The 23,506-nt window shown below is 39.2% G+C and overlaps 1 protein-coding gene across 1 annotated transcript in view; it reads left to right on the top strand.

The window, feature by feature from the left end:
• Window positions 1–23,076, top strand: part of RNF115 (ring finger protein 115) — a 59,099-nt gene extending 36,023 nt beyond the window's left edge. The window contains exons 5-9 of the mRNA XM_068540647.1: window positions 15,603–15,653; window positions 16,800–16,872; window positions 17,809–17,902; window positions 20,403–20,518; window positions 21,744–23,076. Of these exons, the coding sequence (XP_068396748.1) occupies window positions 15,603–15,653; window positions 16,800–16,872; window positions 17,809–17,902; window positions 20,403–20,518; window positions 21,744–21,875 (466 nt within the window). The 3' untranslated portion in view covers window positions 21,876–23,076. The remainder of the gene's footprint in view (window positions 1–15,602; window positions 15,654–16,799; window positions 16,873–17,808; window positions 17,903–20,402; window positions 20,519–21,743) is intronic.
• The last annotated feature ends 430 nt before the right edge of the window (window positions 23,077–23,506 follow it).

Here is a 23,506-nt window from a genome sequence, read left to right as displayed (position 1 = left end):
TGAGCTGGGTCATGTACAGTTAAAGAAAGCAGGGGTCAGATTTTAAAATGTTTTGCTCAAAAATTCCTTGCCAGACTAATAAAATATCAATGTGAAGATATTAGCTTGAATCAGTTCTCCTTGGTTGCTTTGCCTCTTCATACCATAGGAAATTGTGGTCTGTTCTGCGACTACATTGTCTGTTTAACTGATAGTAAGAGTGGGAGAAAGACATGAGCTTCCTTTTCTCACATGTCCTTTACTGATAATCATATTACCTTAGTAACATGCAAGCAACATATAACCTGATTTAATGATGGCTCAAACAAGCTTTTTTTTCTTACACATAACAAGAAGTCTGTAGGTAGGTCACAGCAAATTAGTTCAGTGTGTCAACCATGTTAGGGTTGGATCTCTGTGATTCTCTTCGTCTTTCCCTCATGCTTACTGCCTTAGGACTTCAGGCAGGAAGAAAGGGGAAAGGGATAGCACCAGTTTATTTGTCCCATATTTTGAAGGAAAGGAAATCTTTTTCACTGCTCCATTTCCACCTCTTCACTTCCTGCCTAGAAAATTCTATTCCCTGGGCACTTTGTCACATGCTCCCCACACCCAGCTGTAAAGAAAGCTAGGAGAGCATGGATTTAGCTTTTCTGTCCTTTGTAGTAGGAGGTGGCAAGGGAGAAGGCTGTTGAGAATGGATTTGGGGTCAGCCTGTCAGTGTCTGCTAATTAGCTATTTTATTAGCTACTTCAGCTAATAGAATAAGTGGCATGTTATTTCAGATTAGTTGTAGCATAGAGTTAACATTTATTTTATATTAAACAATGTTATAGCAATCTTCTGAAGATTTTAATCCTATTGCTTGTAAAATATATTAACCATGGGCACCCCTCCCCGACCCCTTTTTTGTGGATGTCATGAACTCAGTGACTTTGGCTCTAAATCAGTGTTTTCTGCATTTTAGTCATTTAAGTACTGTATTGATGAACTTTTTCCTATCATCATCATTATTATTATTTAATGTTTTCTTTAAATGGACCTACCTGTTTTTTTTACCTATGTTACCAAACTCAGGTTCAGCTGCTTGCCTTTCAAAAGCCAATACTTGAGAGACCAGTGTTGGTAGGAAAGGAAAGGTTGCTTTATTTAGGAGGCTGGCAACCTGGGGAGAAGGCAGACTTGTGTCCAAAGGTCAACTCCCCTGCTTCTGATCAGGGGGCAAGAGCTTTGAAAGGGGAGTTTCAGGGGTGTATAGGCAGAGGGAGGGGGCTATGTGCAGGACAGCACAGTCAGCTCTGACAGTCATCTTGAAGTTGGTCATGCGGTGGTCTGATCAGCATCATCTTGATTGTTTTAAGTACAGTTAATCTTCAGTTCCAGGGTTGGTTTATTCCCATTTCCTTGAGGCCAGTTCTCAGAATTGTGTAAGATGGAGCAGCTTATGTCATGGCTACAGTCTGGTCATCATGTAGTTAACTTCTTCCACCTGGTATGGGTTTCAGTATCTGCAAAACAGCTCAAAAGCTATGGCTCAGAATATTATCTGTAGCCCTTGAAGAGGAACTAAAGGTCCTTGACTTTGTTTAACGACTAAACTATTATTTGGTTTTGTTTGACTGCTTTCCTTTGCTTCTGTATTTTCCCATTTCTCTGATTAATTTTATTCTAAAGTTTTTCTAGAGACAAGAGACAGGCAGAGGACATGGTGGGGTCTGTCCCAGGAAGGCCCCATAGGGTCATTCTCTGTTACACTTATTTAGATGTGCTGTGAAAAGAAACTTCACAGTATTATCTGTGTAAACATTATTGACTGTATAGTCATTAGCTGTTTGTTTGGGGTTTTTTTTCCCACTTAAGTAGAGACTACTTCCTACTGTAGCATCAGAAAATTCCAGATATTACATTTTCATTCTAAGTACACACTTAGGAAGAAAATAGCCAACCATTAGAGATGTGTAAAAATGGATTTTGCTGTGTTTATATGGAAAATAAAAAGTCCAATTTACGTACCCGTTTATACCTGTTGTAGTTTTTTCTCACTGCTCCATGGGGGCAGGGACAATATCTAATTAGGCATCTTTATTATCTAATTTTCTTCATATAGCAGGATATTTTGTCGAACTTTCCATGTCGTTACCTTATAGACCTACCAGATCTGTCGCATTTAAACACGTGAACAGAATTCCATCTTATGAATGTATGGTAATAAATTTAGACAATTCCCTAATGATGAACATTGGAGAGCTTTTAGATTTTCTTTTTTCATCATTATAAACTATAATGCATTGAACACTCCTTCTTGTTTATATATTTTTGTGTGTCTGTGAGAATCTATCTTTCCATATTTTTAATTCTTTTTTTCTCTGTACTTCATTTTGGATATTTTCTATTGACCCACCTTCAGTATCATTAGTCTTGTCTTCTGCTGTTTCTGATCTACTGTTAAACCTATCAAATGAATTCCTTATTTCAGATATGATGTTTTTCATTTCTAAAATTTCAATTTGATTGCTGTATGGATTCAGATTCTTTGGTGATATTCTCCATCTTTATTTGAACACACTAGTCATAGTTAATCTAAAGCCCTTTTTTGGTAACTTCAGTATCTGGATCACCTCTGGGTCTATTTTTTTTTTTAACATCTTTATTGGAGTATAATTGCTTTACAATAGTGTGTTAGTTTCTGCTTTATAACAAAGTGAATCAGCTATACATATACCTATATCCCCATATCTCCTCCCTCTTGCATCTCCCTCCCACCCTCCCTACCCCACCCCTCTAGGTGGTCACCAAGCACCCAGCTGATCTCCCTGTGCTATGCAGCTGCTTCCCACTAGCTGTCTATTTTACATGTGGTAGTGTATATATGTCCATGCCACTCTCTTCATCCCAGTTTATCCTTCCCACTCCCCGTGTCCTCAAGTCCATTCTCTACGTCTGCGTCTTTATTCCTGTCCTGCCCCTGGGTTCTTCAGAACCATTTTTATTTTAGACTCCATATATATGTGTTAGCATACGGTATTTGTTTTTCTCTTTCTGACTTACTTCACTCTGTATGACAGACTCTAAGTCCATCCACCTCACTACAAATAACTCAATTTTGTTTCTTTTTATGTCTGAGTAATATTCCATTGTATATATGTGCCGCATCTTCTTTATCCATTCATCTGTTGATGGACACTTAGGTTGCTTCCATGTCCTGGCTATTGTAAATAGAGCTGCAATGAACATTGTGGTACATGACTCTTTTTGAATTATGGTTTTCTCAGGGTATATGCCCAGTAGTGGGATTGCTGGGTCGTATGGTAGTTCTATTTTTAGTTTTTTAAGGAACCTCCATACTGTTCTCCACAGTGGCTGTATCAATTTACATTCCCACCAACAGTGCAAGAGGGTTCCCTTTTCTCCACACCCTCTCCAGCATTTATTGTTTGTAGACTTTTTGATGATGGCCATTCTGACTGGTGTGAGGTGATAACCTCATTGTAGTTTTGATTTGCAACGAAGAGTAGTCGCCGCTCGCTGCTCGCTGCAACTAGAGAAAGCCTGCGCACAGCAATGAAGACCCAATGCAGCCATAAATAAATAAACTAATTAATTAATTAATTCAGTATATATTAAAACCAAGTTGGAAATACTTTGTGTAGAATGGAGTTGAGTTTAGGCTCAGTTAATTATAGACAGATATTCCCCAAGTGAATGTCCAGGCAGGATGTTTAAAAATTATGCATGCTGGAGGACAGTTCCTTTTTGGTCCTGGCTTTCCTCCCATTTCTTGCAGGGTGACTAGCACTGCTCTTTCCTAGCTACTAAATATGAATGATACTACCCCATTTACTGTAACTAGCAAAACCATCTCCTTGGATTCCTAAGTTGCTGTGTAGGGGCAATATTAAGAACCACGGATGTAAATTAGATGTTCTTAGATGGATCTAGATGGTCAATCAGTATGTTATCTTCATCTGTCTGTCTTCATCTGTCTCTCTCTTTGTTGGCATCATTATTAGATAGCTCTCCTGTGTAAAATGAAAGATAGCTAATGGTAGTTCCAAGTTTATAAGAACATTAGAGCATTCATCCCAGAGGATATGTGCATCTGTCAACTCCCAGGGAGGATCTCTGGCTTGGCTTGTGTTTTGTGCCCACACGTCTGGTGGTGAGTGTATTATTCTTGTGTATTTTTTGAGTTAAGGGTCTGTCCCCTCCCAGTATGAGTATATAGATATTTGTAGTGTCATTTATTGAATAATCCATCTGATTCGAAATGTTACCTTTGTTATATATACGGTTTCATATTCATCTCTATCTGGATTCTCTGTTACGGTCTGATCTTTATTTGTGTACTCCTGTGCCTATGTCTTACTGATTTACTTTCTATAATTTTATAGTATGATTTGATAGCTAGTAGTGAAAGTCCACTTCGTTATTGTTCCTTTGCAAAAATTTTTGGATGCTTCTCTTACATTTACTCTTTCAAATGAATTTTAAATGCAATTTGTCAATCTCTGACCTCTCTCCCATCCCATTGGGATTTTGATTGGAAGTTCATATTAATTTGGGGACAGTTGGTACTTTTTATAATATTGAAACTTCTCATCTAGGCCCATGGCTCATATCCCAATTTGTTTGGTTCTTTTTTTATGTTATTCAGTAAAGTTTTATAGTTTCACTTAATTTAAAACTGATTATTAGATAGATTGTTACCCAACCCTGTGCTACTTAATTGAATTCTCTTATTAGCTCTAATAGTTTTTCATTTTGTTCTCTAAGGTTTCTAGATTAGCAGGTGTATCAATTGATTGATACAAATATTGATTGTATTTTTCCCCTATGTTTATGCCTCATTATTTTTTCTTATCTGTTGCATTGACTATATTATCAAAACAAAGTTGTCTAAGTGTAGCCATCTTTGTCTTCTTCCTGACTTAAATGAGAGTGAATTAGTGTTTCTTTATTAAGCACATTCACTTTTGGTTCCTAATATGGTTCCTATCACATTAAGAAAGGTTTATTTTATTCCTAATTTATTATGGGCTTTTAATTGAGGATGACTAGTGATTTTATCAAATGACCTTTGCAGTCCTATGAAAATGACCCTTATAGTTTTTCTCCTTTAAACAATTAATGCATTTTATTAACTAATAGATTTTCTCACGTTGAACCAACAGTTTGAATTCAACAGGCTTCGAATAAAAACTACTTTGTCAAGGAGTGTTAATCTTTTAATACACTATCGGAGTTGATTTCTTCCTAATCTTTTTTAGGATTTTTGCATCAATTCATAAGGGAGCTGGTAATTTTCTTGTGTTATCTTTATCAAGTTTGAGTATCAGGGTTGTATTAGTTTGATAAAATGAACTGGGAAATCTTGCTTTGTTCTTAGGCTTGGGAGTATTTTAAATAAGGAATTATCTATTCCTTAAAGGTTTGGTAAAAGTTACCTGTAATTTCATCTGGACCTAGAATCTTTTGGGGGACCAGATCTGTTACAACCTTTTCAGTTACTTCTAGGGTGGAATTTTATTAATTTTTGTATTCCCAGCTTCTAGGTAGTGTCTGTTTTATAGTAGACATTGTATATATTCGTGTTGAATGAATGGTTAATTGTAATTATGTTGCTAAGAGGTATGTATGGAACATATGAATTAGTAGTTATAATGGCTAAGTTTGTGCCAGGTACTAGTGCCAGGTACTAGTCTGAGTGCTTTTCAGGTATTTGTTTAATCTTCACTATAACTCTCTGGAGAAGTTACTGTGAATATCTCCATTCTACAGTAGAAACTGAGGCACAGAGAGGTTAGGTAAATTGCCTAAGGGTATGAAGCCGGTTAAATATTGGAGCCAGGATATGGCAAAAATGATGATATTTGTATTTGGTGGGATTATGAATGTTTCAAAATAATTGAAAAAATTTTAACAGTATCTTATAGTCTTCCCAATTTAAAAAAAAAAAAGAATTAAGCATTTTCCTAACTTTCTCAGAAATTTTTCTTCCAAGGGGCACATACTAGTGTGTCAGTGAGTTGAACTTGGGCAGTTTTAAATTCAATTTATTTTCTCTTTTCTTTCACGTAAGTGTAAATGGAACACAACACATCTTTGGGGCATATTACTACTCTGCCTAATTAGCAGGTCTACTCAGATTGTTCTACATGATTGTTATTACTTTACAGTCGTTGTCATTATAATGTCACCCAATGTTTTGAAAACACTTTACAATTTTGTATTTTATAGGTTTTTTTAATTGATTAAATTCTGGCTTGGCTTCTTCCTGATAACAGTTTGTCCTGTTGATTTGAGAAGTAGTATAACTTTTTATCCTGCTTGTCGGGTTTTCAGCTAGTGGTTTCCATGGGCTACATCTCAGGCTTCTCATAATTCCACCCATTTTACTGTAGACAGAGTCCTTTGTCGTTTAAGAAATCAGATGTCAGAGATTAGCCTTTGTGGGATTATTAATGTGCTCCTCACACCAATTTAAGGAGCTCTCCTGAAATGAGATATATTTTCTTTGGCTTTTTCATTGACATGAATGAAGCCTTTTTTGCTCATGTAAAGAAGGGTAAGTCTTCAATTGTTCATCCATTCTGCAAATATTTATTGAGTGTGCCTAAAGTCCTCTAATCTGCAGCTTTCAAATGATAGTTTATCTGGGTGTAATCAGGTCATCTTATCTAACCTTAAATAATTATCTGACCTGTGCCAGAAGAGTAATTTATTAATTTACAACTCGGGGAATTCTGTTTCAGTGACTGGAAAACTCATTTCTGCTTATTAGCTTAATAATGTCTTTGAATTTCCTAGATATCAAGAAATCAAAAACAATCAGATGGTTGCTTGGTGTGTATAGAGTCAGCGAAGGAAATTGCATAGTCTTTTGGAGAAATTTCATTTCGATTGTGATAAGCCTAAGGAATTATTCATATTTCATCTTTTTTAAAAAAATTAATTAATTTTATTTTTGGCTGCATTGAGTCTTCATTGCTGTGCGCGAGCTTTCTTTAGTTGTGGCGAGCGGGAGCTACTCTTCGTTGCGGTACGCAGGCTTTCTCATTGTGGTGGCTTGTCTTGTTGTGGAGCATGGGCTCTAGGCCTGCGGGCTTCAATAGTTGTGGCACGTGGGCTCAATAGTTGTGGCTCATGGGCTCTAGAGCTCAGGCTCAGTAGTTGTGGCACATGGGCTTAGTTACTCCGCGGCATGTGGGATCTTCCCGGACCAGGGCTCAAACTCGTGTCCCCTGCATTGGCAGGTGGATTCTTAACCACTGCACCACCAGGGAAGTCCTCATATTTCATCTTAATGATTTTTTTTTAGGATGGAAAAGTATTTATGTTTGTCATTTGTTCCTTTTCTTTGTATTAGATCAACACTAATACATTCATACTTTCCTGGCTTCATAGAGATTACCACCCTTTAGTTTGCACTTATTACATTAAAACCTATCTTTTATTTTAGTGTGGTACTCTTAACATTTAAGGTTTCCTTCCTTAAGAATATGTTTTCCTGAAGTTAACCCTAGGTTCTGGGACCTAACATTTTCTGACCAATGATCACAACTCAGATTTTGAGAAATGACTTCTTTTCGGTTGTTAACTTTTTTTGTTGTTATTTAAAAGTAGTAGGTTTGTTTTGTTTTTTGGCATGGATTAAAAAAACAACATTACCCAGAAATAGCCACAGTTATTATACCTTGATACATAATTATGTAGACCTTTTCCCATATATATATGAGATACCTACATCTATATAATTGAAATGGAGTCATACTATACCTATTTTATAATCTCCTTTTTTTATCTTAATAGATTATATATGTCTTTCAGTGTCCATCTGATTGGACCCCATCTTAGGATCTCTTAAGTCATTCAGTAAACATTTGTGTATTACTATGCCAGGAGCTATTCAGGATGTTGGGCATACAGTAGTGAACAAAACAGTAAAAAATGATTGCCCTTGTGGAATTTATGTAGTAATGGGGGATGACAGACAAGCAAGATAAATTAAATTGATAGAGCGTTAAGCAGTAGTAAATGCCATGGGGAAAAAAAGGCAGGGAAGGGAGTTAGGGAGTGTGGGAGAAGTGATGTTTCATAAAGTATAGTCAGCAAAGGCCTTGTTGAGAAGGTATTTGAATAGACATAAAGGAAGTGAGGGAATGAGCCAACAAGGAGAGTCTAGTGTGGAGCAGAGTAAGAGAGGGGGGAATAGTAGGCGATGAGGTCACAGAGCAGCTTTTGGGGCTGGGGCTGGGGAGCTGAGTGTGAGATCATGTAGAGACTGGTAGCCTGTTATACAGGCTTTTATTGAGTGCAGTGGAAATCCAGTAGGAAGTTTAGGGTAGAAGAATGACATGGTCTAACTTATGTCTTAAAATGATCATTCTAACTGCTGTGTTGATAATAGAATGGCCAGGGGTATGTGTGTGTACAAGAGGCACAGGGGCAAAGGCAGAAGCAGAGAAACCATTTAAGAGGCTGTTGCATTAATCTAAGTTAGAGATACTAGTGGCTTGGATGAGGGTTAGTGCAAAAAAATGGTTGGATTCTAGATAAAGTTTGATAATGGGCATGATAGGATTTGCTGGCAGATTGGATATGAGGTATAACAGAAAGAAGAGTTAAGGATGACAAAAAGGTTTTTGGTCTGAGCAACTAGAAAAGTGGAGCCACCATCAGCTGAAATGTGGAATACTAGGGGGAACAGGTTTGGGGGAGAAGATCTAAGAGTTCAGTTTTGGACATGACAAGGTTGAGGTGCTTATTACACATTCAAGTGGTGATGTTGAGTAGGCAGAGGTCTTGGCTGGAGATAAAATCTGGAAGTTTTTGCCTCTTTATGATACTTAAAATTATGAAACTGGATGAAATTGCCAAAAGAGTCAAGATAGAAAATAGAAGAGCTCAGAGAATTGAGCTCTGGGCCCTCATTGATTAAAAGTTTGGAAGATAGGAGGAATAAGTAGAGGAGTCTGAGAAGGGAGCTAGGAGGAAAACCTAGAGAGATTACAGCTCTGGAGACTACATTAATACTCTTATCTGGTCTTAGCATACCCCTCCAGACCCTGTGGATTGATTTTTCTCTTCTATGGGTTGCTACAATTAAATACATACACCTCTTCCCCTACGCCTTTTGGCTACCTAGTACTTTAACAAGAAAAAGTTTTTGTTTAAAAAAAAATTCAGTGTGAATACTGTATGTATCAAGTGAAGATAATCTCCTAACAACAGCTCATACACTTACTGGGGTCACCCTGAGTGGTCTCTCTCTGTCACTGCTGAGGTGGAACCAACATCCACTTCCAGAGGGTAAGCAGCCAATAAAGGGGAAATCAGCAGCTGATCCATTGAGGTGTCCCTGGCAATTCCAAGTATTTGTATAGGATCAGCTTTAGAGCTTCAAGGAACTAGGCTCTCTCAAACTTGATTATTACCATTTACTTATTGGTCAGTTCAAGCATGTGATAAACTGTTCTTCTAGTTAGTCATCCCTCAGTATCCATCGGGAGGATTGGTTTCAGGACCCCCCACCCCCCGCCCCCCGCAGATACCAAAATCTGAGGATTCTCATCCCTGATATAAAATGGTGTAGTATTTGCAAATAACCTATGTACATCCTCCTGTATACTTTAAGTCATCTTTAGAGTACTTGTAACACTTAATACAATGCTATGTAAATAGTTACAAATACAATGTAAATGCTATATAAATAGTTGGTGGTGCACGGCAAATTTAAGTTCTGCTTTTTGGAACTTTCTGGAAGTTTTTCCCCCCCAATATTTTCAATCCTTGGTTGATTAAGTTCGTAGATGCAGAACCCGTGGATACAGAGGGCCAACTGTACAGCATACCCCATTTAATTGCACTTCACTTTATTGCACCTAGCAGATAGTGCGTTTTTTACAAATTGAAGGTTTGTGGCAACCCTGCGTCTAGCAAGTCTGTCGGTGCCATTTTTCCAACTGCATTTGCTCACTTCATGTCTCTGTGTCACATTTTCATAATTCTTGTAATATTTTAAACTTTTTCATTATTGTATTTGCTATGGTGAGCTGTGGTCAGTGATCTTTGATGTTACTACTACAACTTGCTGAAGGTTCAGATGATGGTTAGCATTTTTAGCAATAAAGTATTTTTAAATTAAGGTTATGTACAATGTTTTAGACATAATGCTATTGCACACTTAGTAGACTACAGTATAGTGTAAACATAACTTTTATATGCACTGGGAAACCAAAAAATTTGTTTATTGCAATGGTCTGGAACCAAACCTGCGATATCTCTGAGGTATGTCTGTACTAGCAAGCAGGGAGGGTATATTAGTTACTTATTGCTGTGTAAACAGGTTATCCCAGAATTTAGCAGCTTATAACAACAGACATATATCAGCTCACAGTTTCTGAGGGTCAGGAATTTGGGAGCAGCTTAGCTAGGTGTTTTTGGTAAAGGTTTTCATGAGGTTATAATCAAAATGTCTGCTGTGGCTGCAGTCATCTGAACCCTAAACTGGGGCTGGAAGATCCACTTCCAAGATGGGTCAGCTAACATTGCTGTTGGCAGGATGCCTCAGTTCCTCACTGTGTGGACTTCTCCATAGGATTTCTTCGGTGTCTTCACGACTTGGCAGCTGGCTTCCCCTAGAGTAAGTGATCCAAGAGAGAGAAAGGAAGAAGGGGAAAAACCGTAATGCCAAACACTGTCCTTCCAGCCATACTTTATCTGTAAGAACTGAGTCACTAAGTCCAGTCCACATTCAAGGAGAGGAGAATTAAGCTCTGCTTCTTAAAGGGGAGGAGTATTAAAGAATTTGTGGACATATTTGAAAACTACCACAGTTTAACCTTTGGCCAGAAATTACTTACATTTCTCCCATGTGCAAAATACATTCACTTCCTCCCAAGACCCACCAAAAGTCTTGTCCCTGTACAGCATCAACTTGAAATCCAGGTTGTTGTCATTTACTTACGTCCAAGTGTGGATGAGGCTCTTTGGGTGTAGTTCCTCAGACATAATTCCTTTTGATGTGGAGGTCTATAAACCAAAGAGGCAAGTTTTCTACCCCTCATGTACCCAACATATAGTGATGGGACAGGCGTATAATAAACAGGTATAGAGATTTCTGTTTAAAAAGGGAGAAGATGAAAGGCACAAAGAAGTCACTGATTGATAGCAATTTTAATGTTTGTCTGGATAAATGTTGGACGTTCCTTGATTAGGACTTAGTTCTACTTCTACCCAGGAATGCTTCTCTGTAGCTCTTGTTTCCTCCTTCCTGGCTCTTGATTCCACCCTATGAGTCATTCTTTTCCATGAAAAGTAGTCCAGATTTGCAATTTCATAGTTTTTTTAGCCTGCTTCTTGCCAATAGAATTTTGAGGGCCCAAAGGGTCTCTTTTCATTTTGTATTGCTTCTGTACCTTTCAGTTTAAGCTGGCAGTGTTTCTTTTTACTATTAGTGAGATTCATGCCATTAACAAAAGTTATACCCACAAATCTTTTTTATATAATCTCTTTTTTACCTTGGGCTTCTGCTGGGATTGCTGAAGGACAATACTTGTAGTGGGGTAGAATTATATCCCCCCCCGCCCCCAGAGAAATGTTCAAGTCCTAACTTCCAGTACCTGTGAATGTGACCTTATCTGGAAATAAAATCTTTTATACATGTAATCAAAATAAGATGAGATCATATTGGGTTAGAGTGGGCCCTAATCCAATGGTGTTTTTATAAGAAGAGAGAAATTTGGACACAGAAGACACAGAGAAGAAAGTTGTATGACGACCGAGGCAGAGATTGGAATAATGTGTCGCCAAGCTAAGAAACAGCAAGGATTGCTGGAAACCACCAGAAGCTGGGAGAGAGGCATGGAATAGATTCTCTCTTAGAGACTCCAGAAGGAACTAACCCTAACAGCATCTCAGTTTCAGATTTCTGACTTCCAAAACTGTGAGAGAATAAATTCCTGTTGTTTTAAGCTACCCAGTTTGTGGGAATTTGTTACGGCAGCCCTAGGAATCTAATACAACACACTTAAGCTTCTTAGAAGCTCAGTTGTTTAATTGAATAGCTCTCTAGGCACTATGTGAACTTTCTGAGGTGTTTTTTTTTGGCTGCTTTGGGTCTTCGTTGCTGCACACGGGCTTTCTCTAGTTGCGGCAAGTGGGGGCTACTCTTCGTTGCCGTGCGCAGGCTTCTCAGTGCGGTGGCTTCTCTTGTTGCGGAGCACAGGCTCTAGGCACATGGGCTTCAGTAGTCGCGGCATGCGGGCTCAGTAGTTGTGGCTTGCGGTCTCTAGAGCACAGGCTCAGTGGTTGTGGTGCAAGGGCTTAGTTGCTCCGCGGCATGTGGGATCTTCCCGGACGAGGGATCGAACCCATGTCCCTTGCATCGGCAGGCGGATTCTCAACCACTGCACCACCAGGGAAGCCCCTCTTTCTGAGGTCTTAACAAAGAATTTTTATAGCCACATTCTTGGCTTCCTCTTTAACCATTTTCTTGGCAATGCCCATGATTTGACCTTTGCTCAGAAACCATTTCTTTCTTTCTTTTTTTTTAAAGCCATTTCTTAATTTTAGTATCATTTGCCATCTGGAGAGGCCAGGAATTTTCAGAATTATCTAGTCTTAACTCCTTTTTAACTATTCTTCCTTAATTTATTCCTCTTCTCTTGCACTTTAATACAGCAAGAAGAAGTCAAAAGGAACCTTCAACACCCATGTCTGGAAATCTTGTTAGCTACATTATCACCCCATTCATGAGCCACAACTTCTACTTTCCATGTTATGTCAGGCAACAACAGCTTTTGCCACTACATAACAAGGATCCCTTTCCCTCCCATTTCCAAAAAGATTTTTCTCACTTTCCCTTAAGTACTCACCCATGACTTCCTCAAAAGTCATCATGCTTCTACAATTTCTTAAAGGCTCTTCAAACTTTTACTCACACTTTCCTCAAAGTCCTTCCACCTCTGCCCTCTGCTGTGTTCCAAAGCTACTCCCACATTTTAGGTTTTTGTTACAGCAGTACTCACTTCTAGGTATCAAAATCTGTATTAGTTATCTATTGCTGTATAACAAATTACCCCAGAGCTTAGAGGCTTAAACAACAGATATTTATTATCTCATAGGTTCACTGGGCCAGGAATTTGGGAGCAGCTTAGCTGGGTGGTTCTGGCCCGGGGTCTCATGAGCTTACAGTCAAGACATTGGCCATTGCTGTAGTTATCTGAAGAATCAACTGGGAGTTACTCAGAGTCTGGCAAGTTTGTTCTGGCTCTTGTCAGGAGGCCTCAGTTCTTTATCATGTGGGCCTTTGCACAGGACTGCTTGATATGGCACTGTCCCAGAGAAAGTAATCCAAGAGAGGCTGCAAGGAGGAAGCCACAGTGCCTTTTATGAACTAGCCTTGGAAGTCACAGTTATCCCACCATATTCTATTGTTAAGAAGGAAGTCACAGTTATCCCACCATATTCTGTTGTTAAGAAGGAAGTCACAGTATGGTATTGGCATAAAAACAGACACCTAAATCAATGGAATAGAATAGAGGGTCCAAAAATAAACCTTTGCATATATGGTCAATTAATTTATGACAAAGGAGCCAAGAATATACAGTGGAGAAAGGACAGTCTCTTTAATAAACGGTGTTGGAAAAACTGGACAGCCACAAGCAAAAGAATGAAACTGGACCACTGTCTTACACTATACACAAAAATTAACTCAAAATGGATTAAAGACTTGAACATAAGACCTGAAACCATAAAATCCCTATAAGAAAACAGGCAGTAAACTCTAAGACATCAGTCTTGGTCATGATTTTTTTGGATGACTCCAAAAGCAGAGGCAACAAAAGTAAAAATGAACAAGTGGGACTACATCAAACTATAAAAAGCTTCTGCATGGCGAAGGAAATCAACAAAATGAGAAGGCAACCTACTGAATGGGAGGAGATATTTGCAAATGATGTATCCAACAAGTGGTTAATATCCAAAATATACAAAGAGCTCATGCAATGCAACAACAACAAAAACAAACAACCCAATTTTAAAATGTGCAGAGGACTTGAATAGACATTTTTCCAAAAAAGACATACAGTTGGCCAACAGGCACATGAAAAAATGCTCAACATCACTAATCATCAGAGAAATACAAATCAAAACCACAATGAGATATCACCTCATATCTGTTAGAATGGCTATTACCAAAAATGCAAGAAATAACAAGTGTTGATGAGGATGTGGAGAAAAGGGAATGAACCCTTGTACACTGTTGGTGGGAATGTAAATTGGTGTAGCCACTATGGAAAACAATATGGAGGTTCCTCAAAAAATTAAAAATAGAACTACCTTATGATCCAGCAATTCCACTTCTGGGTATTCATCTGAAGAAAACAAAAACACAAATTTGAAAAGATATATGCATCCCCTGTTCATTGCAGCATTGTTTACCGTAGCCAAGACATGGAAACAACCTAAGGGTCCACTGATGGATGAATGGATGAAGAAATTGTGGTACATATATACAGTGGAATGTTATTCAGCCGTGAGAAAGAATGAAATCTTGCCATTTGCAACAACGTAGATGGACCTTGAGGGCATTATGCTAAGTGAAATAAATGAGACAAAGAGAAAGACAAATACTGTATGATCTTATATGTGGAATCTAAAAAAAGAATTCAGTAACCAAGTTCACAGATATAGAGAATAGATTGGTGAGTTGCCAGAGGCAGGGGTTGGGGGATGGGTGAAATGGGTGAAAGAGGTCAAAAGGGACAGATTTTCAGTTATAAAATAAATAATGGGGATATAATGTATAGCATGGTGACTGTATCATCAGGGAAATGCAAATCAAACCCACAATGAGATACTATAGTTCATTACAGTATTATCATTTTAATACTGTATTGCATATTTGAAAGTTGCTAAGAGAGTAGATCTTAAAAGTTCTCATCACAAGAAAGTAAAATTTTATAACTATGTATGGTAATGAATGTTAATTAGTCTTATTGTGATGATCCTTTACATTATATACAAACATCAAATCGTTGTGTTGTACACCTGAAAAAAACCCATATAATGTTATATGTCAGTTGTACCTCAAAAAAAAAAGTAAGTCATTAAGTCCAACCTACACCCAAAGGAGGAGTATAAAATAACTTGTGAACATATTTTAAAACAAACACATAGTATAGTTAGCTATTGTTGAACTTTTAAAAAAGGGCCCTTTAAATAGTATCTTGCACAATGTGCATAACACATAAAAATGGAACTACCCTTGTTGTAAGGAGGTGGGTCCAGAATCTCCCTGGCTTAGCATCCCATTCAGCCTCTTATTTGGCTGCCAAGGATCCAAGAATCATAGTTTGAAAACTAACCATACAATCAGATTCCTTTCCAGCTTAATTCATAAAAATCTATTAATACATAAAGTAGCAGAGCTCAGGAAGACAGCCATAGTAGCAAAGCAGCACTGTACCATGTAGTGGACTGATTCCTGGTGCTCTCTGTTGTATAATAGTCAGTGAAAAGCCATTGTGTTTTGGGGAAGGAGTTGGTGATTAGTCAGCCATGGATATCTATAGAGTACTTTCATTAGTCTGTTGTCTTATCTAATTTTTTTCCTTCAACAGAGTACTACAGCAGATCATTGCAGGATTCATTCCTGGATCCCCATTTTCTTGGTAAGTAACTAATTGCCTTCTGTCTTACTCTCCTGCAGAAGCGTCATTTTAAGTATGGTAGTATCTGTGCCATAGTGAGAAAGAAAGAGCTGCATAGGTGAGTATATAGGTGTAATTGGCAGGCTGTTAAAGACTGCCATTGTCTGCTGAGCCCAAACTTAATCAGAACTTATTCTTTATAATTCAGGCTCATGAGGGCTATCCTGGTCCCACAGGATGTCTGGGTACTGGGTGTGTCTGATTCCATTCATATTCAGGTGTGAGGGTTGTGTTGAGGTGGGGAATGAGATGGTCCCTACCAGGCTTGGTATCTGATTTGTGTGTTTCTCCTCTAGATCATATGGGAAGATTTTATTCCTTAAGAATTTCTGAAATTGAAAAGATACTGCTTAACTTCCTTTTTTTTTAAAGTAAGAAGGTTTTTCAGAAGAAATAAGAGTATCAGAGTGACACGTACAGTACGGGTTAAAGATGGAATTTCCTCTTGTCTGGACAGTTATTTGCCACTTCTGCCCCAGAAGGCTTCTTTGCTCAAAGGGACCTCAGTCCTTCCACACAGTTACCCTGTTTTCCAGCCAAAGAGTCTGGATATCTGTCATCCAGGCTAGTACACCAACAGCTCCAGAAAGAGGTGCTGCCAAGTCCCTTTTGTGACTCCTCTAAGTTGTGATTCAGAGACACTGCTGTGGCTGCTTCTCTACGTGAAAGCTCCTCATTGTCCAGGACCACAGGCCGAGTCTTAGAATGAGGGAAGTCTGCTGTCGATTTTCGCTGATCACGAAGGGAAAACTCTCCTTAAAAAGCAGCTCCATCTATGTTTACGTTAAATGGGCACAGAGAAGACAAACTTTTCTTAACCAACAGGCAATGAGTCACTCTTTTTGCTCTGGTTTGTCATGTGGTATTTTAGGTAGCTTCACATTTTATGTTCTGTACAGTTAAGCAAAAATTCCTAGAGAATGAGAGACTGCCTCTGGATAATCTGTTTGACCTTGAAATTATTGAGAAATTCTTTGCCACTTGATTCTAGAGAACTGGTGACTTTCCAGCTCTGAGAGAGAACAGGATTCCTCTGCCAATCTTTCTGTGGTGTAAGGCGGAGCCTGGTCACTCCATCTAATGCTCTGTGTCTCATCTCATGTATAGGAGCGGGATGCTGCACTCCAACCCTGGGGACTATGCCTGGGGTCAGACAGGGCTTGATGCCATTGTAACTCAGGTGAGGAGCTGCCTTTTGAGGGTGTCTGTTCAGTGTGTCTCATGGTTCCACAGGCTTCCTGCTTTCCTTCTGCTACTTTCTGAAACGGCAGTCACTCTGCTTTCCCTAATAGTTTGAGCTTGTGGGTTTCCATTTTACTAAAGGGATAGATGGTTTATGGGTTTAGCTCAGCATCCATGTACTTTCTTGGTCCTAGGGACTTTCTAGAAGATAGCTTCAACTCCAAAGGAAGAAAAGACTTCTATAACAAACTATTTTATATTTTTGGCCTCTTGTTCAGTCCTATGAGGATCCTATTAACAAGTACTTCACAAACAAGAAGGGTCTGCTCATATGTTGAAGCAGGGATTTCTGCTAGGTGGAACAAAGTAGGGGAAGGAAGCAGAGAAAAAGGTATTCCCATGCCATGTATAATTGCTTCCACTTGTTTATGTTTATTTTAATTTAATTGGTTTTTCATTTCCCTTGTGGATTGCTGAGAATAGAAAGCATGTTGTTTATATCCAAGTCTTCTTGTAGGCAGTAATTTACCTATTTCTTGGCTTACCTTGTGCTATTTTCCATACTCTCACCCTTTTTTTCCTTTCAGCAAAATGAAGTTTTTGAACTGGTTAAGTATTACGTTTTGTTAAGCTGTAGTTTTATTCGTGACATCATAGCCCTTTTGCTGTCTCCGAAGTTGCTTTATGCCCAGAGGTGGGCCCTGCAATGATGGATCTGTCTGTGGGCTTATACTAATGTCACTCTGAAATTGTAAAGCAATTATGAGTGTTCTGGCAGCAGGAAAGGGCAAACCCAAGCCTCTCATAGCCTTGCAGAAGTAAGAGCAACTAACATTTTTAATATCTGCACTGTTCTCAGCTGGAACGGCTCCCTCCCTGGGGATAGTTAGATGTCTACCACTTCTTCTTCTTTTTCTTTTTTCTTTTTTTGTAGCTTTTAGGACAACTGGAAAACACAGGGCCTCCCCCAGCTGACAAGGAAAAGATCACATCTCTTCCAACAGTGACAGTAACTCAGGAACAAGTTGGTAGGTTCATTTTCATACATATTTTGTCATCTTATTATCTCTATTCAGAATCTGAGCCATTTCCTATACTAAAGATCTTCAAGTGAAGCTGTAGCACTCCTAAAATTTATACCTGGGTGCCAGATATGGAAGGTACCTACCCCATCATTAGGGTTAGTCAACAGGTAATTCCTGAGCAATTACCATGTTGGTTTTCTAGATGCCATGCAGGAAATAAAGAGGTACAAAGGTATAGAAGACTTGATTTCTTGAAGAACTTAGTAGGGGAAGCAAAACTTACCAAATGATTAGACAATACTATAAGAAGTGGTTGAGCAGATCATACTGACTTTGGGAGAAAAGGAAGAGAAATAATGGGAGGCTGGGCATTTGTTTTACATCTACCCTATACTCAGGTACATTAGACATAGACATTATTTTATTTATAAGCACTAAAAGAACTTAGTGATAAGGGACATTATTTTGGACTGGGAGTTTCTTTCCCCATAAATTCCAGTTTAGAGTCAGAAGGTTTTAAAGACAGGATGGGCCATCTTAGAGAGATTATTCTATATAAGGAAAAGTATGAACCAATGAAGAATGTCAGCATGGACATGGTGTCTGGATCAGGTAAGGAGTGTAACCTCATTAGACCTGAAATAGAATCTGATTTGGGGAGTAGTGGGAGGTATGACTGGATAGGAAGGGTGGGGCCTTGTTGTAGAGGACCCTGAAACTGGCAGAGTAGTTAGGGCTGGATAGTTTAGGTAGTAGGTAAGTTTTGTAGGTCCCCAAATGGAGGAATGAGGGAATTTAAGTGGTTTTTAGGGAAGATTAGTTTGGAGGGTAGTGTCTAAAATAGATGGGAAGGGACATCCCTGGTGGCGCAGCGGTTAAGAATCAACCTGCCAGTGCAGGGGCCACGGGTTCGAGCCCTGGTCCAGGAAGATCCCACATGCCGCGGAACAACTAAGCCCGTGTGCCACGACTACTGAGCCTGCACTCTAGAGCCTGTGAGCCACAACTACTGAGCCCGCATGCTGCAACTACTGAAGCCCGCGCCTAGAGCCCGTGCTCCACGACAGTAGAAGCCACCACAAGGAGAAGCCCACGAATCACAACAAAGAGTAGCCCCCACTCAATGCAACTAGAGAAAGCCCACGTGCAGCAACAAAGGCCCAACACAGCCAAAAGTAGATAAATAAATAAATTTAAAAAGCAATCATTAAAAAAAAAAAAAGATTGAAAGAGGGAGGAAGCAGAAACAGAGATTTTAGGGGCTGTTGCAGCATCCTGATGGGGTTCAGGTGATGGTGGCAATGCTAACAGAAAGGAAAGGGTGGACTCAGATCATTTTGAAGAAAGGCTTTCATCACTGATTGCATAATGGGATAAAGGAGGGGAAAGGGTGAAAGATGATTCTAAGATTTTGCAACTCTATAACCACAGAGGTGGTGCTGACATCAGGGATGGGGGAATCGTGAGCCAGCCCTGGTTTGGGTAAGGAGGTGATGTGATGTTTTTAATTTTGAATTTGTTGATTTTGAGGTGCCAGCTGAGAATCCAAGTGAAGATGAGCTGGGAATTGCTATGAAGCTGATATTAGGGAAAATTAGCTGGTAGCAAAATATAGGATATATTTGGAAGGCCTGGAGTCACGGATGTTACCTGGGAGGCTGTTACAGTAGAGTAGACATGAGAAGTGAAAGCTAAAATTAGGGCCAGATGGTGGGAATGGAGAGGAAGGAGTGAATCTGTTAAGTGGTATTTTACTCCAAATGCCTTGAGTACTGTGGAGCATGTAACATGCATAGCCCAGCTACTGGAGAGATAGACTAGCTGGTATTATTAGCCAAACTTGGGAAACTTGGAATTTGCTGCCTGGTATTCTCTGTTCAGTTTGTAGCCATTTTCTCTGAGAAGAGGGCTTCCTGTCTCTGGACTTGGAGCCTGAGCTACCCTTGGGCCTTGCAGTTCTGTAGCACCATCTCCTGGTACAGCTTTTAATGAACAACTTGTAAAAGAGGCTTTAGGGTAACCATGAAGAAATAGGATGTGTAATGTAGAAAGTAGTAGGGTAAAAGTGGCTTGAGACACTGAATGGGAACTGCCAAGATTGCCGAGATGAGTCCTTTGGTTGTGGTGGACAGATTGCCAGTGTTTCCTAAGTAGAAACTGCCAGAAGGCTTTCACACACTTGGGAAGATGTTTTTCCTGTTTTACTTAAAAGATAATCTAAGCCCCAGTTCTTCCAACTCTTTACATTGAAAAGTAGGCCTTATATAGTTCCTGTCTGGGCCTTATTGGAACAGGCTCATTAATCAGTCCTCCTTCTCATATCCCTGTCTACTACCACCTCTATCCCCAATTTGAAATAAAATTCATGCTTCCTATCTGCCTCCACCTTGGGTGTACTTTGTCTTTACTTTGTATATTCCTTTGGCTGTTAAAGACATTGGGCTAGTTTTTTTCTTCCTTCTTTTTGCCTGTTTATTTTAAAAGGCGTTTCCTCCTCCAACAGATAAGGGTTTAGAATGTCCAGTATGCAAAGAGGATTACACAGTTGAGGAGGAAGTCCGGCAGTTACCCTGCAACCACTTCTTTCACAGCAGTTGTATTGTGCCGTGGTTAGAACTGGTAAGTACAGACAGCTCTCATCTGTGATGGGGCAGCTGTGCCAGTCATATCTTCTTGGGGGGATGGTTCACAGTAAGGGTGTAGTTAACAGTTAATTGGTACATATATACAATGGAATATTACTCAGCAATATAAAGGAACGAAATTGGATCATTTGTAGAGACGTGGATGGACCTAGAGTCTGTCACACAGAGTGAAGTAAGTCAGAAAGAGAAGAACAAATATTGTGTATTAACGCATATATGTGGAATCTGAAAAAAATTGGTATAGACGATCTTATTTACAAAGCAAAGATAGAGGCACAGACGCAGAGAACAAACGTAAGGATACCAAGGGGGAAAGAGAGGGGTGGGATGAATTGGGAGATTGGGATTGACATATATACACTATTGATACTATGTATAAAATAGATAACTAATGAGAACCTACTGTATAGCACAGGGAACTCTACTCGGTGCTCTGCGGTGACCTAAACTTGAAGGAAATCCAAAAAAGGGGATATATGTATACGTGTAGCTGATTCACTTTGCTGTACGGTAGAAACTAACATAACATTGTAAAGCAACTATACTCCAATAAAAACTTAAAAAGAAAACAGACAAAAAAACGAAAAAAAAACCCAAACAGTTAATGGAGAGCCAAGCAGATCAGATTTTAGTCCCTGGCTAACTCCTAGTAGCACCATTACTGTGTTTTAGATTATTAATCTGTTTGGAACTTCTCTGACCAGGGGTTAGCAGACTACAGCCTGCAGGTCCTTGTGGCCTGCCACCTGTTTTTGTAAATGCAGTTTTATTGGAACACAGCCATGCCCATTTGTTTACAAATTGTCTCTGGCTACTTTTGTGATACATCAGCAGAGTTGTGTAGTTGCAACATAGGTGGTGTGGCCTGCAAAGACTAAAATATTTACTACCTTTTCCTTTACAGGAAAAGTTTGCTGACCCCTGCTCTAGACCATCTCAGGTCATTGTTTCTAGTTAGTTCTGCTTGGTGATATGTGTTAGCTATTGTTAAGTTGCTGCCTAGAATTCTCTGTCAGTTCTGTTGAAATTTTGTTTGGGAGATGTCCTGGTGATACACTTGGAGCCCAGCGTGCACTCTGTGAGAAGAATTCATGCCCTTTTTGTTCTTCTACCTGCTAACTCTCAGGGTTTCTTAAGTGTTTAGTTCTTCCAGCTTTCAGGTCAGGCTGTTCACGTGGACTGATATCTTTCTGTTTCAGCACGACGCATGTCCTGTATGTAGGAAGAGCTTAAATGGTGAGGACTCTACTCAGCAAACCCAGACCTCTGGGCCCTCTGCAAGCAACAGATTTAGCAGTGACAGCCAGCTACATGACCGATGGACTTTCTGAAACTAAAGACCGCCTCTGAGCCAGGGCTATAGTAGACCTCTTATCACAGCTGTTAATTGTATCAAAACAAAAAAATCGTAGGTGAATTTAGGAATCACCTAAGAAACCCCAACCCATAATATTCATTCATTGAGTGTTTTTCTTCTCTAAATTTAAAGTTAGTATCTACAGATGGAATTGTATCTACAACCAAATGCCTCTCATTCTTGAATTCAGAGTGATAATTCTGTAAGTGCGAAACTTAATTATGTGGGTTTCCCCTGCCAGAATAGAATCAGTTCCTTAAAGTCTAGCTAGGGTCCTGCTGTCTGTCATGTTACCTTGTGATGGATGTTTCCACCTCTTTCTCCAACCTCCACCCTATCATTAGTGTACTTTACACTAAATACAGTGGAACCAGAGCCCTAAAGTCCTGCTGATATAAAGTCCTTCTGTTTTAATTGTACAAAAGCATCTACTTCTGGCCACATTAGCCACGAAGTGAGATCAGATTAATTCAAGAATCTGAGACTAATGATTCTTGTTTTTTTCTTAAATCTTCAGAGAGCAAATCAAAGAAAAATTACAGTGGGAAGGAGAAAGTGGCTTATCATTGTTAAAATCTTTGGTTTTCTCATTTTTATTTTTAAAGACTACTTCACAAGATGCAGCTTCTGCAGAAACCAACCTGACATGTCTTAGGAGTCTTATGTTGGGAGGAATCTGATTCTGGTTCCTTTTTGGGAATGGGTTGGGCAGCATACAGGCACAGAAAGACAGATGTTTGAAATTTTCGGTTCTGAGGTTTTTTAGTGATCCCCGACTCATTGTTTATCCTGGGGATCTTAAAATAATTTCCCTCACAGAAATAGAATTACTTCATTACTGCTTCTACAGCTAAGTCATTGTTTTTTGTAATTCAGTGGTCTTCAGGAATTGAGATTTTATGTTGTCCCATTTTAATTTTTTAAGCCCATTTATCATCTCTGAAACCTTTCTGTTTGCTTGGTTCTGGCTGTACTTGGAGTCATACTGATTATTGTGATCATGCCCAAACAACTTGGCCTAGGAGAGGTAGGCCTTCTTTTTTCAGCCTAACAGTGTCCCATGCACATGCACATGCTCTTTGGCGCATTTAAGTGTTTAAAGTTGAATAAATGAAGAAGATTAAGAATGTTGTTGGAACTTCAAAGTCTCAAAAATAAATGATGGGGACATGTAACCACTGTTGGTGCACCAAAACGGGTGACAAGAGGGGCAACAATGGTATGGTCATATCAGCCCTTCATAGTTCGGAATGATCAGAACAAGAAGCCTGCTCTTTGGTGAGTCTCTTGGCTAGGAGTCTTTCCTCGGTTTTTGTTGACTGTCGTACACTGGTTTTGGGGGTGAGGGATGGGGTTAGAGAAATCTTTGTAATTTAGTAGAGGACAGAGGAGTAAGAGAGGGAAGAGAGAAAGTGGGAGAGTTTAATTTAATAGCCTGCCTCTAAAAGTTGTGACCATAAGGTATGATTCAGGTTGGGCCCAGAGAGAATAAAAGATGTTTTCTCATATGCCTTATGTTATCCTCTGCAGAGATCGTTTCTTTGGAGAATGTGAACTATTTACTATGGCTATTGAAATGTAGCCCAGAAATACACACTGGTTTTG

This window comes from Eschrichtius robustus, chromosome 3 (genome assembly GCF_028021215.1).
Source record: "Eschrichtius robustus isolate mEscRob2 chromosome 3, mEscRob2.pri, whole genome shotgun sequence".
In the NCBI taxonomy this organism is placed as follows: Eukaryota; Metazoa; Chordata; class Mammalia; order Artiodactyla; family Eschrichtiidae; genus Eschrichtius; species Eschrichtius robustus.
The sequence above is the reverse complement of the archived record's forward strand: the minus strand, read 5'-3'. Positions and strand labels throughout refer to the sequence as shown.